At 44.6% G+C, this 15,308-nt stretch overlaps 2 protein-coding genes across 4 annotated transcripts in view; one reads left to right on the forward strand and one right to left on the reverse strand.

The window, feature by feature from the left end:
* Nucleotides 1-15,308, forward strand: part of FARP2 (FERM, ARH/RhoGEF and pleckstrin domain protein 2) — a 143,489-nt gene that overhangs the window by 30,209 nt on the left and 97,972 nt on the right. The window lies entirely within an intron of this gene.
* LOC105725858 (high mobility group protein HMG-I/HMG-Y-like) lies at nt 1,021-1,471 on the reverse strand. The gene is made up of 2 exons (XM_064383373.1): nt 1,332-1,471; nt 1,021-1,298 (listed from the first exon to the last, which is right to left on the reverse strand). Exons 1-2 carry the CDS (start codon nt 1,431-1,433, stop codon nt 1,110-1,112), a joined length of 291 nt encoding a protein of 96 aa, XP_064239443.1. The 5' UTR covers nt 1,434-1,471; the 3' UTR covers nt 1,021-1,109.

Consider the following 15,308-nt stretch of genomic DNA (forward strand, 5'->3'; position numbering starts at 1 on the left):
CAGCCTGCCATGCCCCAGCCCCTCTTCCCCATGAAGAGTATTGTGGGCAGAACAGGAGGCATTGAGGATGAACATTTGGCGCTGATAGCAGCAGCAATGATGGATGTCAAATAATGGAACATTGAACAAAAAACAACTCAACTGTCCAGAGGTAGTTTGTGAACAGAGGAAAAATGGAACCAGAACCTTGGGGGACAGGGAGGAGCAGGAGGGTTGGGAGTGGGCAGGGTGAGCTCCTTGTTACTGGTGCCCCACCTGAGGAGGGGGAAATGGCTGAGTGGCAGAAGCAAAGTAGGGTGGGGGGAACAGCTCCAGCCCATCTCAGGTGGTAGCCACAGGGCTCACGGGCCCCACCTGGACAATAAGTGACTGCATCTCCATCACCACAATATATACTCAGATCCCAGGCGGAGGGCCGGGGGCTGGGACCACAGTGAAAAGGGTGTAGGGGACTCACCCCTCCTGCCTTCCTGTAGTCAAAGGGGGCTGTCCAACCTAGTGGAGGGACATGGGAAGGTGGGGAAGGATGAAAGGTGTGAGCCCTATGTGGTGACAAAGACAGTTTGACTAGGGGAATTCTGGGGGCCAGCACCCCCCTCCATTGGCCACACCTGCTGCTGCCAGGGGAGTGGAGTAGGGCGTGCCAGGATGAGATGGGGCTTGGGCCCCTTTTAAGGCCAGGGGAACCCTCCCAGCCCCACTATGGGAAGCCAGAGGGAACAGTAGAGGAGCAGAGAGGGTGCCCCCAAACCAAAAGCCCAGAGAGCAATGTCCCCATCACCAAGGGAGTGGGGACGCAGCAGGTGCAGGGTGCGGCTGAGTGGGATGTTAGCCTTGTCCAGGAGGGCATGTGTGTATGCATGGGTGGGCGGGGGAGCTGGGAACTGAGACCAGGGGAAAACTGCTCCCCACTCAGCCCATGGGGGCCCTGCAGCGGCTGGTGTGCTGTGTAGTGTGGTGGTGAGGGCACAGATGGAAGATGGGGGTGGCGGCCGGAGGCGGTGGTGATGGTGGGCCTGGGGAAGGGGCGGGGGCGGTGGGAGCGGAGCAAAGCTGTCCAGTCCCAGAAGGAAGCTGCTCCTCCAGTGAAGAGCAGGCGGCACGCCCAGTCACTGCTCCTCCTCCGAGGACTCCTGCGAGATGCCCTCCTCTTCCTCCTTCTCCAGTTTTTTGGGTCTGCCCCTTGGTTTCCTTCCTGGAGTTGTGGTGGCTTTCCGGGTCTTGGCAGCGCCCTTGTTTTTGCCTCCCTTTGGTCGGCCCCGAGGTCTCTTAGGTGTTTGCACTTCGCTGGGCTCCTTCTGACTCCCTACCAGCGCTGTCCCGGGACTCACCGGAGGCTGCTTGCGTGGCCTGCCCCGGCCCGGCTTCTCAGTGCCGTCCTTTTCCTGCTTGGAGGCCAAGGGCTGGCTGGACTTCGAGCTCGAGTCGCTCATCTTCCCTTCTCTAAGGAGCAGGTGGAAGAGTGATGGCTGGGATGGCCTGTAATCCCAGCACTTGGGGAGACCGAGGTAGGAGGACTGCTTGAGGCAGGGAGTTCGAGACCAGCCTGTGCAATTAGGTGGGACCCCTTGTCGCGAGCTCGGCCGCCGGCCTGCGGTGCCTGCTCCGGGTTGCCGGGAGCGGCGGTGCTGGGCGCTGAGGACCGGCCTGGCTCCGCCGCGGCCGCCGCTGGTAGCAAATGCGGATGCCTTCTTGGAGCGGCGCCAGCGCCAGAAATAGCCCCGGCTCGGAGTCCCAATTAGAGGAGGACTTACAGTTTTCTGTAGCAAAACTTACTATAAAGCTGCAGTGATCAAGGCAACGTGGTGTGGCGTAAGGATAGACTTATAGGTCACGGAAACAGACTTGCGAGTCCACAGATAAGCCCTTACATTTATGTTCAGTTAATATTTTCAAAAAGAATGTCAAGACAATTCAATGGGAGAACTAATGGTCTTCAACAAACGGTGCCTAGACAGGTGATATCCACGTGCAAAGGATGAATTTGGATCCTTACTTCACACCATATTCAGAAGCTAATTTAAAATGGATCAGTAATGTAAATATCAGAGTTGAGACTATAAAACTCTTAGAAGAAAACCTAAGTGACAAAAGAAAAAATAAATTGTTCTTCATTAAAAAAAATTTGTGCTACAACTGATGGTATTAAGAAACTAAAAATAATGAGAGAAAATATTGCAAAAGATATATCTGATAAGGAACTTATATCTGGAATATATATTTTTAATAATTCTTACAGCCTGGCAACATAGCAGGGTCCCATCACTACAAAAAAAAAAAAAAAAAAATTAACCAGGTATGGTGGCACATGCCTAGAGTCCTAGCTACTCGGGAGGCTGAGGTGAGAGGATTGCTTGAGCCCAGGAGATCAAGGCTGCATGCAGTGAGCCGTGATCATGCCACTCTACTCCAGCTTGGGTAACAGAGTGAGACCCTGTCTCAAAAAATAATAAAAAATAACTCTAATGCTATGGACTGGGTGTTTGTGTCCTCCTAAAAGTTGTATATTGAAGCTTTACCCCCAATATGATGGTATGTGCGGATAGGACTTTGGGGTGATTAGGTCACGAGTCTGGAGCCTTCACGAGTGTGGATTAGTGCCCTTATAAGAATAGACATGAGGTTGGGTGAGGTGGCTCATGCCTGTAATCCCAGCACTTTGGGAGGCCAAGGTGGGCAGATCATTTGAGGTCAGGAGTTCAAAACCAGCGTGGCCAACATGGTGAAGCCTTGTGTCCAGTAAAAATACAAAAATTAGCTGGACATTGTGGCGAGTGCCTGTTATTCCTGCTACTTGGGAGGCCGAGGCAGGAGAATTGCTTGAACTCGGGAGGCAGAGGTTGCAGTGAGCCAAGATTGCGCCACTGCTCTCCAGCCTGGGTGACAGAGCAAGACTTTGTCTTGGGAAAAAAAAAAACAACAACAAACAAAAACTCTTTGGACTTAGAAGGAGAAGAGACATAAGGGAATTTTCTTCCTGTCTCTGCTCTATTTCACTTGTGAATACAAGAAAATGGTCATCTGTAAACCAAGCCTCATACCCTCACCAGAAACTCTCTACTGCCAGCTTGACCGCAGACTTCCAGCCTCCAGAACTGTGAGAAATAAATGTTTTTTTACTAAAACCACCCAGTCTGTGGTGTATTTGTTACAGCAGCCTGAACTAACTAAGACATGTTACAACTTAGTAAGACAATCCAACTTAAAATCTTACTCAGGGTTACGCAGGAGCTCAAGAATTCTCACCCAGGTGATCCACTTCCTTTGAGTAAACTAACTGTTGTGTTTCTCTTTCTGGAGCTCCAGTATTGTAACTTCGTGCTCTTGTATTACAGAGGCAGCTGCTTTATTAAATAGTTTTTAATATCACGGTGAAATTTTGGTCACAGTTTTCATCTCTATGAGGCAGCAATTTTTTGCTGAGTGTTCATCTGATTTTTTTTTCTATTTCTTTTTTATCTTGAATACCTTTGAATATTTGTAGTGCTTAGTCTATTTTGATCACCCATCTTTGAAGCAGGTAAGTTATTCACAGGTTGGCTATTTTAAGGAGGTTCTCTTGGGGACTGGCTGGTCATAGACTAGTTGAAATGTAAAGTTGATGCCATGGCTCGAGGTCGGTGTGTGGGTTTGGATGTGACTTGCCTGAGACTTCTTCTTTGGTCTGTCACCTCTGCTCTTCCCAGCCAAACTGGGCCCACACTTGGACCCTGCTTCTTAAGTCTCTTCCCATCCTTGCTCTTACAAACAAGGGACTTAAGTTTTGTACCTCAATGTGCCCTTCACCTTTGATAAGTGTTCTTGGGGCCTCTGCTGAAGTTGTCCCCGTAGCATTGTGCCCGTGCCCCCGGACAGATGCCCACGCCCCTTGCGCTGTCCCTATTGCTGGTGGTGCTCTTCCCCACAATTTTGCGATGCACGACTTGAGATTTTCCTAGTTTTGCTGAAAATAAAGTTCACGTTTTTGTATCTTTACCTTTTTGATTTTGAGCAAGTCCAGCAAATGACTAAGGAGATGACAGCTGACACTGCCGTCTTCAGGACAGGAGTCACCAAGTGTCTTCTGGATTATCACTCCCCAGTGTCTGCTACAGCCCCTCTCCTGGGTTCCTCGTAGACACATTTGTGATTCCTGAATTTGCATTTTCTTTCATCATTTTTATCTCTAGGAGAACGCATCTCTTTATTTTTCCACACCACTGATTCAGATTCCAGTCTTGGCCATCTGTCGTTTCGGGCTCCTGTTGAGGTTTGGTTTCTGGAGTCAACGCTTTTCATTAATTAATTGGATTCTTTTTCCAGTCTCCTCTCATTTTATGAATACCTTTACCTCTAACACTGACCTTCTTGAGAATCTTTCTTTTTTATTTAATTTTAATTTCTCATTTTTATTTTTATACAAATGCAGTAGTTATACATAGGATCCTATTTTTTTAGATTATGTTTTCTTTGGTATACCATGTTTACTCATTCTTTGGTGGCTAATTTCTCTGCTTTTCAGGTAGGTCTCTGTAGTTCAAGAGTTTGGTTTAAATGTCTAACCATTCTTAGTGTCTGTGTATTTTTGCAGATGAGGTTCAGGTTGATCAATAATGGTCTTGTTGGCCTTTTTAAAAGACTGCTCTTTGATTTCCCAGGCAGGCTTCCCTTCTGAAAATGACAGCCACCTGGCCTCAGGACCATGGGAGTGAACTGCATCCTGGCCATAATGAGTGGGTGGGGACGCTGACAGACACATTTCCTTTTTGTGTGTGAGTTTTCACAAGTACACACAAGTAAGGACAGGCAAGCTACTGGAACCTCTTTTGGTTGATGAAGAAGAAAGAAAGGAATTGCTTAAGAGCCTGCTTTGAGAGATTTTACTGCTGAACTAAGCTACTCTTCCGTTTTGCTTTTTCCCAGACGCTAAGTGAAAGACAAGAAAGAAGAAAATAATTATATGTTATGTGCCCAACTCCTAAAACAAGCCAGTTAGTAGCAGGTTTCTTCTTTGGCTGCTGATGTTCGTGGTACAGTCTGTGACTGTGTCGGGGAAATGGGGTTGTGTAGTGAAACGGAGCCTCCTTCACCTTGGGGTGTGTCCTCCTTGATGTGCCCTTGCTCAGGTGGAGGAAGACTTTAACAGATGTAAAAAACTAATCGGTGAGTGTTCTACATCACCTCCTTTTGTGCTGAGATGGCAATCCCCTCCACACTTCTACTGGGCTCTGTGTTAGGAAGCTTATTGCAGGTTCTGTGTTCTCAGGCCCACCTTCCCCTACTCCTGAGAGTACTAGAAGGCACAGTTTTCTTTTCTTTTTCTTTTTTGAAATGGAGTCTAGTTCTGTCGCCAAGGCTGGAGTACAGTGGCACAATCTTGGCTTCCTGAAACCTCCGCCTCCTGGGTTCAAGCGATTCTTCTGCCTCAGCCTCCTGAGTAGCTGGGATTACAGGCGCACACCACCACACCTGGCCAATTTTTGTATTTTTAGTAGAGACGAGGTTTCACCATAGTGGCCAGGCTGGTCTCGAACTCTTGACCTCGTGATTCTCCCACCTCGGCTTCCCAAAGTGCTGAGATTACAGGCGTGAGCCACCACGCCCAGCCAAAGTCACAGTTTTCTTCTCCTGATGAATTTGGGAATTCAGTTCACTAACTAGCAGAATAGATGCCAAGTGAATCTCTATTTAATGATTATACTTCCAGTTTTCAACCTCATTTCGTGCAGAGCTTCAGCTACCACTACACTGCAGTAGTTAGGAGGACCACTGTGGATTTGGCTGTTTTTTCCCCACTCTTGAGAAGAACCCTTTTTTTCCAAGCTTTAGATGTTAAAGCTGTATAGTCATTTTCCAGAATATACCCATTGAGTCATTCAAGGTCCAGTCAGGAGACAGAAACTGTACCAGTAATTTGAACTGGGAAATTTAATAGAAATAATGATTAACCAGTAACAGAGGATTAACTACTAAGATGGGAGGGAAATGATGAAGAATACAGGGCCAGGAGATGTGATGAGCAGCTGCCACCCCAGGGCTGAGGGAAGGAATACCCAAGAAGCAGCAAACTTGAAAGAGGCCCCCTCCCAGAAGACTGAGGTGCAGACTCATTAGATGGTGAAGTTCTCTAAGGTGTCCGGGAACCGGCTGGCAGGGAGGAAACTGCCCACCAGTGGGACTGGAGTGCCAGTGAAACTCACAGGATGGTGTGAGCCACTGGCTCTCCTGCAGACAGCTAGCAAGAAAGCCAAAGCCCCAGAAATGAGGAGAGAAGGCCCTTCTTGTCTTATCTTCACAGAGCCCTCTACTGGCAAAGCCAGCTGGTGTGGAAGGAATGTCTACAGGGTCCTGCTCCTGTGTCACAAAGCAGGGTAAAGAAGGGTGGGTTTGGAATGGAAAAGCAATAAATAGGTAACTGAGTCACCAATATTAACAGGTTCAAATTGGGGTATTTCATGTTGTACAGTTTCCTTGAGTAGTTTAAGAGAAACGATTGTAGAAGAACTGGGGTATGAATGAATCCATTGATGCATAAGCTCATTTTTTAACCACATCTTATGGTAGAGATGATTTACATGGCAGCTGATCTCTTTAGTCTAGAAAGATGAAGTACCTGGGGATTCATTTGTCCCTGTATGATACAGAACCCTTCCCTTGGAAGCAGAAGCAGCAGTCTGGGCATGGTGGCTCACACCTGCAATCCCAGCCCTTTGGGAGGCTGAGGCAGATGGATCACCAAAGGTTAGGAGTTCGAGCCCAGCCCGGCCAAAATAGTAAAACCCTGCCTCTACTAAAAACCAAAAACTATTAGCTGGGCATGATGGTGTGCGCCTGTAATCCCAGCTACTCAAGAGGCTGAGGCAGGAGAATCGCTTGAACCCAGGAGGCAGAGGTTACAGAAAACCAAGATCACACAACTGAACTTCAGCCTGAGCAACAGAGTGAGACTCCATCTCAAAAAAAAAAAGCAGCAGAAGTAGCGGTTAACATCTTTATGCTGTCAGATTTAACACTACTCTTTATGATTTTTAGTGCAATTTGGAGAATTTATATGTACAGTATTTTAGGAATTGTGAGAACCCAAGATTTGAAAATATGCCAAAATGAGAGTGAAATGCCTATCAAAAATGTTGGTGACCTTTCAAAGAATGTAGCTACAGTTTCCTTTTGAGCGCTCAAGATTATTTTCATTGTACGGTATAATATAAAAGGAAATTTGGGGTTGATCTAATTATTAGACAATAAAAATCTTAAGTAATGAAACTAACAGTACAGATGTGAATTCTGTAGCAGGAGTGGCCATCTAGATAGCAGAGTTACCATTGGCGCGTGAACTGTAAATGCGCTCATGCAGCAAGTTAAAGGACAGAATCAAGTGTTTGAAGAAGAATTTTCCCACAGAGCTTAAGACAAAGAATAAAGAAGTACTTTGTTAGCCAAGCCTTAGTCACCCATTTTCATCCAGACAAAGTCTTTAATAGTTTTGTAAATGTGAATTTTAGCAATATTCTTTATAGCTAAGCCTGGAAAAGAATTTTAACACCATGACCAACTAGAAAACTGGAAACATTGAACAAAATTTTGCTTTTTAACTTACATTTTTTATACCGTGTTCTTAATACAGTTTCTCCTCCAGCTTCATATTTGAAAGACAGTTAAGATTTGAGTCGCTGTTGAGTTCAACAGGAAACAGAATGTCCGTTGCTTGCTTTCATTTTGAGCATCTGGATGATGCCCGTGCTCTAAGTGGCTGTGAGGCCCTTCCGACAGGGGGAGTCTTGTGTCATCTGGTCATGTGCTACTTTGGGAACATGGCGGTGATTATTATGGTCCTCTTGATAGTGAATTTCTGTATTTTTAGGACCAGAAGGTATGTTTTAAGTCTAGAAAATTTGAAAGGGTAAAAATGGACATGTGACTGATACAAGGGACACTCCAAATAGAACTGATTGTGACCCTTGATGAGCTACTGTCCAGGTCGTAAAGCACCTATGCAAATTATGGAGATCGAACCTGTGAAAAATTTTGGCAAGAATTCTTGAAAAATATTCTGAAAGTTTGGTTTCTTTAAAATATATTATGGAAAATATTGTGATTTTTTAAAATATGGTTTACATGTTGGCAGGAAAAAAATTATCGGATGCTGTGTTGAGTTACATGCACCCATCATGGCGTCAAAGGGCTCTTCCTCTCATCTGTAGTCTTACTCTGTGTAGACCTTATTAAGAAGCTGCTTCGCATGCTTGAGGACCTGTTCCGAATGAACCCTACTCAGGAGGGGCATGAGCCCTCGCTGTGTGTGATGTTTTCTGGTGATGCTCATGGGATTCTGTGTGGGCAAACAGCAAGCAGCAGGATTGGACTTGGAGATGTCGTGTGCCCGGCGTGGTGCTGTGCAGCTTTCCTGTGCTACCTTATTACACTCCCATAAAACCCATTCAAGATAAGAGTTGTGTTTGTTCTTCAACTGAGGAAGCCGAGGCTAAGCATACCCACCAAGCAGAAACCAGGATTCCCACTCCAAACCCTATGCTCTTAGGACAGTGTGAGGAAACCTGTTCCTTGTGATCGACTCAGGAGCCATAAAGGGCCTGGAGAATACCTGCTCCTCTTCCACCTGCAGCAAAGGATGCCTGACCCTTGGCTCAGATGGCCGTTGGTACTGTTTTAGAGATGATTATACAATACACCAAAAAGTTCAAAGAGCTAAAAATATAGCTCTGTACCTTATTTTATATTTATCATCTTGACCATCAGTTCTTCTTACATTTAGCTATAAAGTCTAAACTGTTCATAAACCTATTTCTTCTATTTGGTCTTCTTTAGGTTTGAAAAATAACAGGTCAACATCTTCCCAAATCTCTTGACATCCTTGGAAACCATGCATTTATGCCATTGAGGGCAGCTCAAGAATGGTTGGAAGCCTGTGGTCACCTGGCTGGGACTTAGTGTTCCCTGTTTGCAGAGCCTTTCTTTGTGGCCTGCATTACACCTCACATACTGCCTGCCACTTCTGGTCATGATGAGTTACCCACCTTTTAACAGCTCATGTCAGGTGGGACTTCAGTATTTATGGTCATAAAAGAAGTGTTTCAGTTATCAAGGAGTTTGTTTATTCGTTAATAGACATCTGAGTGTCTCCCATGTGGGGGACAAAAAGGGCTCTCTGACAGTTTTTTTTTTTTTTCTTTCAACAATTTGAGTTGAAATATCAAGAACTGCTTGGGATTCCGTCCTCAGGGATAACTCTCTGCTGAAAGTCTCCAAGGGTATGGTGATCTAATTATTGAACAAAGTTCATAATATGGTTTCTGCCCTCCCGAAACATTGCCTACAAATTCTTTCTCTTTTTATGTTTAGTACTTTGAAAATGATTCATTAAAAAATTAAACTAGATTGATGTATGTTTTGGTGTAGTCCCCTTAGAAAATAGTTTTGTTAATTAATTTGCATGTAGTGATCAATGTTAAGTGATCAGACTTCATAGTGTGCTTCACAGTGTTTGGTGCTGTACCAAACTTGTCTTTTTTTTGGGTGATTTCTGTAATACGTGTTCTGTTCTGGGCGACCATTTTAAAAGGGACCTTGGTAAGCTGAACTGTGTCTAAAAGAGATTGCTTAGGTGAGGATTTAGGGAGGCAGAGGTTGGAGAGACATTTAGATGGAAGACTACGAATTATTTTTAAGCAGAGTTGTCCAGTGGTAGAATCAGCTGCTTCATTGAGTTGCGAGCTCTTCATTGAGTTGTGTATCAAGAAGAGGCGAAGTTCACAGCTCAGAGATTTTTGTAGAGAGGATTACTATAAAATGTGAAAGATCAATTTTCATGAACTTCAAAGGTTTTTTTAACCTTTTTTCCTTTTAATTACTTTCTTACTGAGGTATAACTTACATAAGAAAGTGCATATGGCCAGGCACGGTGGCTCACGCCTGTCATCCCAGCACGTTGGGAGGCCAAGGCGGGCGGATCATGAGGTCAAGAGATGGAGACCATCCTGGCCAACATAGTGAAAGCCCGTCTCTACTAAAAATACAAAAATTAGCCGGGCATGGTGGCATGCACCTGTAGTCCCAGCTACTCGGGAGGCTGAGGTGGAAGAATCCCTTGAACCTGGGAGGTGGAGCTTGCAGTGAGCTGAGATTGCACCACTGCACTCCAACCTGGTGATAGAGCAAGACTCCGTCTCAAAAAAAAAAAGAAAGTTCATGTATCTTATGTGTGCAGCTTGATAATTTTACATTTGTAGACACCTGTGTATCCCTACCCAGAGAATGGGAGATTGGTGTAGAACAGGCTCCCTGTGCCTGTCTCAGTTATGACCCCCAAAAGTAGCCACCGTTTTTATCTTTAGCATTATAAATTAGTTTTGCCAGATCTTGAATTTCATGTATGTGTGTATTTCAAGTATGTATGTATTTATCAAATACATGAATACATTATGTACTCTGAAATTTATCAGCGTTGTTGGTGTAACTGTGGCTGGCTTGCTTGTTCGTTGCTGGGCAGTATTCCATTGTAAAAACAAATCACCATTTATCCATTCTGCTGTTTAATTGACATTTTGGTAGTTTCCAGTTTTGAGCTACTATGAATAAAGCTGCTGTGAACATTCCTGAACATGTCTTTAGATCTCTATAAACAGAAATTTCCATTGGGTTTATACCCAGGACGGGCATTCCTAGGTTATAGGTTATACTTCTGTACAGCTCTAGTAAATACTATCAGTTTTCCGGAGAGATCATACAAATTTACAGAATTTGAGACTCCAGATGTTCCACTTCCTTGCCAACATTGAGATTATCCATTTTTATGTTCTCAGCTATTCTAGTGAGGCTGTAGTGGTATCTCATTGTGGTTTTAGTGTGCATTTCCTTGACGTAATATTGTCCAACTTTTCTCATTGTTTATTGGCCATTTGAATATCCTCTTTTGTGAAATGCCTATTTAAGTCTTTTGGCCCGTTTATCTTTAATTGGTTTGTCTGGTTTTTCCTTATGATATGTAGATCTTAATATATGTTGGCTACAAGATCTTTGTTGGGTTCGTTTTTGTTTGTTTTTAAGATGGGGTCTCGCTGTATAGCCCAGGCTGGAGTGGGTGGCGTGATCTCAGCTCACTGCAACCTCTTCTTCCCAAGTTCAAACAATTCTCATGTCTCAGCCTCTCAAGTAGCTGGAACTACGGGCACACACCACCACACCTGGCTAATTTTTGTATTTTTAGTAGAGAGTAGTAAAAGTTTTGTATTTTTAGTCAGGCTGGTCTCAAACTCCTGATCTCACATTATCCATCTGCCTCGGCCTCCCAAAGTGCTGGGATTACAGGGCCTGAGCCACCACGCCCAGGCCCTTTGTTGAATTTTTGTATTGCAAGTATCTTCTAGTTTGCGGTTTGCCTTTTTCCTATCTTGACAGTGTCTTTCGATGTACAGGTTGTAATTTTCAGGTAGTCAGTATCTTTTAGGGGTGGGGGTTAGTGTTTTTTGTGTCCTGTTTGAGAAATGTTTGCCCCTCCCCAAGCTTTATTGTCCTTTCTGTGACTCATGTTGAATTAATTTTGTGCATGGTGTGAGGTTGGAGTCAGCCAGTGCTCATTTCCTCCTCTGTGGATATGCAGTTTCCCTGGCACCATTCAGGAAAAGATCATCCTCCCTGCACTGAAGGTTAAACACTATATTTATGAATACACATGTAACTGTGACTTTTTGGACCCATATTGACAAACCCTGTTCTGGGTGTTGGACCTTGCTGGGTAACAGGTGTCTTGTGAATCTGCCTGCACTTGCATGGTTAGTGTATATTGCCTTCATCAGTGTAGTCGGGCAGGCCTCCTCAAGCAAACCCTGGCTGCACTACCCTAGGAAGTGGAGGGGCTCAGGTAGGACTGTGAACCCTGACCTCCCCATTGACTCACAGGGGGGCAGCCAGTTGAAGAAGAGGGGAGAGCTAAGAGAATTTCACATTCTCAGTGCCACCTGAAATGCACACTCACCTCCCACAGCAGCCATCAGAATCAGGGGCAGTGGCAGACAGTCCAGGATTCTGGCCATGTGTGGTGCCCCTTCCGTGAGCTATAGCTACTAGGATGGAGAAGACGCAGTCCCTGCCCTTTAAACTTGCCGTCTGGTAGGAGAAACCCCCCCAAACACATCCACAGGTCGTGGTCAGCAGCAGTGCAAAGGGCAGTTCTAGAGTTGAGTACCAGCTGCTGCGGTCATTAGGTAGAACTGACTGAATTAAGAGGGACCACAAATGAGCTGACTTTTTATCAGATTCTCGAAGCATGCACTGGAAACTGATAGAAGGGAAGTGAGAGGGGATTTTTCTCTAAGGGAACAGCCTGGGCATGCCATTACCCCTGCACTCAGGTGAAGCCAGGTTGTGTGAGGCTGTATCAGGGTGAGGGACTTGGGGTGTATGTAGCCTCCCCACCCCAAGTCCTGACTCAGGGAGAACCATGAGGAGGACAGCCCTGGTGATCCCGGCGAGAGGATGGCGTTGTGGACACACAGTAAGGCTTTGAGAGAGCTTGGTAGGGTTGTTTGGGCCCACAGTGAGTTAGTGCAGCAGACTCCGTGGTTCATGGTTTCTGACTTGTTAACAGCCTCAGAAACCCTGGTCTAGCTGCATTCTCCCCCTCTAGATGGACCACTTGTGGAGCACGGGCAGGCCTCCTCTAGAGGCCCACAGGCATCAGAGCGAATACTTACTGGAGGAGGCCCTAAGCGATTATGTCAGAGCAAGGTCAACCCAGATTTGCCCTTTTGTTATTTAGAAATTGTATTTACAGTGTCAGGTCACTTTGTAGCTCACTTTCCCATTTTAAAGAGGCGGTCCTTGTACTTTTATTATGCATGCTTCTTTGTTACAATGGATTTGCAAGTTTTCTTGCACAGTGAGAATCTGGTGATTAAACCTCAAGGAGCATAATGTCCTTTGGAACAATGACATTTGCCCCCCCCCCAATTTGCACATATTGTTTGTTAATTGCAAAGATGATATGTGCCTATTGATTAAAAATTGAGACCTTAGGCCAGGCCACGCCTGTAATCCCAGCACTTTGGGAGGCTGAGGCGGTTGGATCACAAGGTCAAGAAATTGAGACCATCCTGGCCAACATGGTGAAATCCTGTCTCTAGTGAAAATACAAAAATTAGCTGAGTGTGGTGGTGCGCGTCTGTAGACCCAGCTACTCAGGAGGCTGAGGCAGGAGAATCACTTGAACCCAGGAGGCGGAGGTTGCAGTGAGCCAGATTGTGCCACTGCACTCCAGCCTGGTGACAGAACGAGACTCCATTCAAATAAATAAATAGACAGACAAACATTATAGAAGTGAAGAAGTAAGAATGCCCTTCCTCCACCTCTGCTCAGTTCTTTAATGATGGTTACGTTTAAAGATTTAGTGAACAGCCTTCCAAACTTACTGCTAGATAGAAGTTTATCCGTGGGGCATGTGTGTTTTTAAAAAAATGGAATCATTATATACACTGTATAGAAATGGAGGCCTTTTTTCTTTTCACTTTTAATTTTTATTTTTTATTCTTTGTTGTGCATTCTGATCTTGGACTCTGGGCCTCAAACAGTCCTCACCCTCAGCTTCTCAACGTGCTGAGTTCACAGGTGTAAGCCACCATGCCAGTCCCTTTTTTTTTAATTAAACTGTGTGTTGTAAATTTTATTCAGTGATAACACATAGAGAGTTCTGTGTTCTTTTTAAGGGTTACATAATTGTCCATTATGGATATATCATTATTTATTTTACCAGTTCTTTTTTTTTTTTGAGACGGAGTTTCGCTCTTGTTGCCGAGGCTGGAGAGCAATGGCACGATCTTGGCTCACCGCAACCTCTGCCTCCCAGGTTCAAGCGCTTCTCCTGCATCAGCCTCCCTGTAGCTGGGATTACAGGCACGCTACCACACTTGGCTAATTTCTGTATTTTTAGTAGAGACAAGGTTTTGCCATGTTGGCTAGACTGGACTGGAACTCCTAACCTTAGGTGATCCACCCACTTCGGCCTCCCAAAGTGCTGGGATTACAGGCACAAGCCACTGTGCCAGGCATATTTTATCAATTCTTTACCGAATTTGCCCTTAACATGTTTAGGTCTGTACAGTTGTATGAAAATATCTGTAGGAAAAAGTTCTAGGAGTAGAATTGCTGGGGCAAAGGTAAATGCACACTTTAAATTTTGAAAGGTGTTTTCAAATTATCCCCTCACAAATCATATTAACTTACATTCTTCTCAGCACTCTGTGAAAGTGGCTGTTTCTTACAGACACACCAATATTGGTGTCATCATTCTAACCCTCTTTGATGGGTGAAAAATATGTCACTGTTCTTTTATTAGAGGAATTTAGTATCTTTTTAAATGCCTAATAACCATTTGTACATCTTTATCTATTAAGAGCAAAATAAAAAATTGTCACTTTTTTCAGTGTGATTCTAGATTATAACTTTGTTAAATGTGTTTCTATTCAGATGTTTTTCACTTTTATTGAATCAAATCTGTCCATCTTTCCTTTTTGCCGTGCTTAGGAAGACTTTACCTTTCCCAAGATTATAGAGTTTCTTCTCTGTTTTATTCTGGTCTTAGGTCCACTGGAATTTATTTTTGTGAGTAATGTATAGTAGAACTCTGTTTCCATTTTTCTTCTTCTTTTTTTTGAAACAGAGTCTTACTCTGTCACCTGAGCTGGAATGCAGTGGCACAATCTCAGCTTACTGCAACCTCTGCCCCCCGGCTCAGGTGATCCTCCCACCTCAGCCTCCTGAGTAGCTTGGACTACAGGTGCATGTCACTACACCCAGCTGATATATAATTTTTTTTTTGTAGAGACGGTGTTTTGCCGTGTTGCCCAGGCTTATCTCAAACTCCTGTACCCAAGCAGTTCTCCCACCTCAGCCTCCCAGTGTGCTGGGCTAACAAGCGTGAGCCGCCGTGCTCGGCCCATTGTTTTCCTTAATGAGTCAGTTGCCCCACCTCCTTTATGAACAGTTCTTCTCGTTGATGTGAAATACTACCAAATAATTTTTTTTTTTTACTCCTTGTAATTTCCTATTGATCAAATATTTACTGGGATCTTAGTTAAACAAAGACTCTAAGACTTTAGCTTTTTAGTAAATATTACTTTTTGTTTTTTGAGACAAGGTCTCACTCTGTCACCCATGCTGGAGTGCAGTGGCAGGATCATGACTCACTGCAGCCTCCTTCTCCCAGTCTCAAACAGTCCTTATACCTCAGCCACCTGAGTAGCTGGGACTACAGATGTGCACCGCCATGCTTGGCTAATTTTTTAACTTTTGGCAGAGGCAAGGTGCCACTGTATTGT

This window comes from Aotus nancymaae, unplaced genomic scaffold, assembly GCF_030222135.1.
Source record: "Aotus nancymaae isolate 86718 unplaced genomic scaffold, 86718_ANA_hifiasm-v0.15.2.pri h1tg000031l, whole genome shotgun sequence".
NCBI lineage: Eukaryota > Metazoa > Chordata > Mammalia > Primates > Aotidae > Aotus > Aotus nancymaae.

What these genes read in the sequence shown, in the direction of transcription:
- LOC105725858 (XM_064383373.1), bottom strand. Translation starts at nt 1,433, where the DNA reads ATGAGCGACTCGAGCTCGAAGTCCAGCCAGCCCTTGGCCTCCAAGCAG. An exon ending in GGCCACGCAAGCAGCCTCCG is followed by an intron (nt 1,299 to 1,331) that starts GTGAGTCCCGGG and finishes GTAGGGAGTCAG; the next exon opens with AAGGAGCCCAGCGAAGTGCA.